Source organism: Sinocyclocheilus grahami, unplaced genomic scaffold (genome assembly GCF_001515645.1).
Source record: "Sinocyclocheilus grahami isolate Dianchi unplaced genomic scaffold, SAMN03320097.WGS_v1.1 scaffold683.1, whole genome shotgun sequence".
In the NCBI taxonomy this organism is placed as follows: Eukaryota; Metazoa; Chordata; class Actinopteri; order Cypriniformes; family Cyprinidae; genus Sinocyclocheilus; species Sinocyclocheilus grahami.
This window is the reverse complement of record NW_015505862.1, coordinates 42239-44592: the sequence shown is the minus strand read 5'-3', so window position 1 is coordinate 44592 and position 2354 is coordinate 42239. Positions and strand designations below refer to the sequence as shown.

The 2354-nt window shown below is 42.1% G+C and overlaps 1 protein-coding gene across 12 annotated transcripts in view; it reads left to right on the top strand.

The window, feature by feature from the left end:
* The window catches only part of LOC107559393 (band 4.1-like protein 3), a 28984-nt gene that overhangs the window by 21406 nt on the left and 5224 nt on the right, over positions 1 to 2354 (top strand). For 11 of the 12 annotated variants that reach the window (XM_016243201.1, XM_016243196.1, XM_016243195.1 and 8 more), the window contains 2 exons: positions 279 to 401; positions 1633 to 1713. In XM_016243201.1, coding sequence (XP_016098687.1) covers positions 279 to 401; positions 1633 to 1713 — 204 coding nt within the window. The remainder of the gene's footprint in view (positions 1 to 278; positions 402 to 1632; positions 1714 to 2354) is intronic. The other variant, XM_016243198.1, reaches the window with a different exon arrangement.

Here is a 2354-nt window from a genome sequence, read left to right as displayed (position 1 = left end):
GTGTGTGAGTGTGTGAGTGTGAGTGTGTGAGAGTGTGTGTGAGTGTGAGTGTGTGAGAGAGAGTGTGAGTGAGTGAGTGTGTGTGTGTGTGTGTGTGTGTGAGTGTGTTTGTGAGAGTGTGAGAGTGTGTGTGAGTGTGAGTGTGTGAGAGAGAGTGTGAGTGAGTGAGTGTGTGTGTGTGAGTGAGTGAGTGAGTGTGTGTGAGTGTGTGTGAGTGAGTGAGTGTGTGTGAGAAAGAGTGTGTGTGTGTTTAACGCTGTGTGTCTCTCTGTGTTCAGCCTAAGCCCAGTTTCGATGAGATGTCTCCTGAGCTCACGGCGCTCTTGCAGTCCACTCGCAGCTGGGCTCCGTCTGCGTCTGCGTCTCCGGCTCTGATCGCGCAGCCGCAGGCTTTACACAAGGTGCAGCTCCGGAGAAACTCTAGAAACTAGCCTGCGTATCGATTTCATATATTCTGATGCCCGCAGTGTTTAAGCGTCTCCTCGATCAGCCTCGTGTCTGTCAGACATCGTGTCATTCAGCCCATCTCTCATCTCTGCTCTGATTTACAGCAACAGTTCTTTTGTAAAGACTCAGTTTGCAGATCTGTTCCTTCATCTGTTCTCACGAGGAGAAAGAGCTTCTCGTGTTCCTCTCAAGGTTTTAGTCAAACACCTCAGAGATGCTTCTCTGTAAACCTCATTTAGATCAATACTGATTGTCAGAAGCGCTTCATAACTGAACTGAATGGAGCTGAGCATCAAACTGGAGCAGTGTTGAAACTGTGCTTAGTATTTAGTCTTGTTGTGTTTTTTGTTTTTGTCTTTTCCGGTATAAATATCTAAATATTCTTAAATCAAGATACATTTACTGGAGAAGCAAAAATTACTTAAGATATTAAGTCTTGTTTTTTGAAAGATTTAGTAAAGTGAAGTGAGTTTATACTTAAAATAAAAATAAAAAATCGGTTAGAAAAATCAACTTAATTCACAAGGAAAACAAGATTATTATTTTTTACTCCATTGACCATAAACTTGATTGATTTTGATCATTTTTATTAGAAAACGAGAATTAATATCTTTCATAATTTTTCTTTTCAGGTAAATGTATTTTTATTTAGGAATGTTTCGGTATTTATACTGGAAAAGACAAAAACAAAATGCTAAATAAGGTAAAAAATAATAAACTCCATATATATTACTGGAACTAACTAAAGCTAAAACTATTAAAATAATTTTAAATAAAGCTTAAAATAAAATTAAATATAACTATTTGTTGAAAATTAAAAGTAAAATAAGGAAAAGTATTAAAATGATTAAAATTGAAATAAAAGCTAAATATAAAATATATAATGAAAATATAAAAATATAATATAAATGAATGCTATAATAGAATATAAATAATAATAAAAGGAAGTCCCACCTTTCAGTCAAATGAGCCAATCACATTTGTGTTGAAGAGTCTGATTTGAGCTAAAGCAGCGGAGCTAATGCTCTGATTATTGCTGATTTGACATGTTATTGTCGTGTGATCGCGGTGAACAGTTCTAGAGATGTTCGTTTATCTCCATTCAAACAGACAAAGCTGTATTTTACTAACTGCTGTAGATGATATAAAAGCCTGTTGATCATATATTCTTTATTTGTCTGACAGTCTTCAGAGAGTCCAGAGAGGCATCCGGCTGAAGAAGCGGATCAGCAGCCGCCGGCAGAGGAACCGCTGGACCAGCCTCAGGTACCTGAACCTCCAGAGGGGCCCTTGGAGCCTGCGGTGTATTATCAAGCGTGTGTTGCGTGTGTGGAGCCGCTGAGCTCAGTGCAGTCCCTCGATGAGTCTGACGACGACTCCAGCGACTCCGGCAGTGTAAACTCGGCTAACTTCTCCGGGCCCCTCACACATGCGGGCCCCGCGAGGGCCGATTCCCACAGCGACAGTGAGTCTGGAGGAGAGAGCTTCTCTCTGTCCACCGATGATGATGATGATGATGAGCGGTCACCCAACATGAGCCCGTCCGAGCAGAGGGGTGTGGCTGAGGGTCACAGTGGGGAGGTGGAACTGACCGCAGGTTTAGAGGTGACCTTATGACCTCATGACCCCGCGACCCCAAACCAACAGATTGACCCCAAACCTGAAACCCCTAACATCCGCCCTCTCCTCACTAGCGCCGGCATACCGTGTGTGTTTGTGATGACTCTTAGACTGACAAAGAGCTTCTTATGAGAAGATTCAGTTATCATTACACGTGTGAGTGTGAGTGTGTGTGTGTGTGTGTGTGTGTGTGTGTGTGTGTTTCAATGTGAGTGTGTGTGTGTGTGAGTGCATGCGTGTGTGTGTGTCTGTGTGTGTGTGTGTGAGTGTGTGAGTGTGTGAGTGTG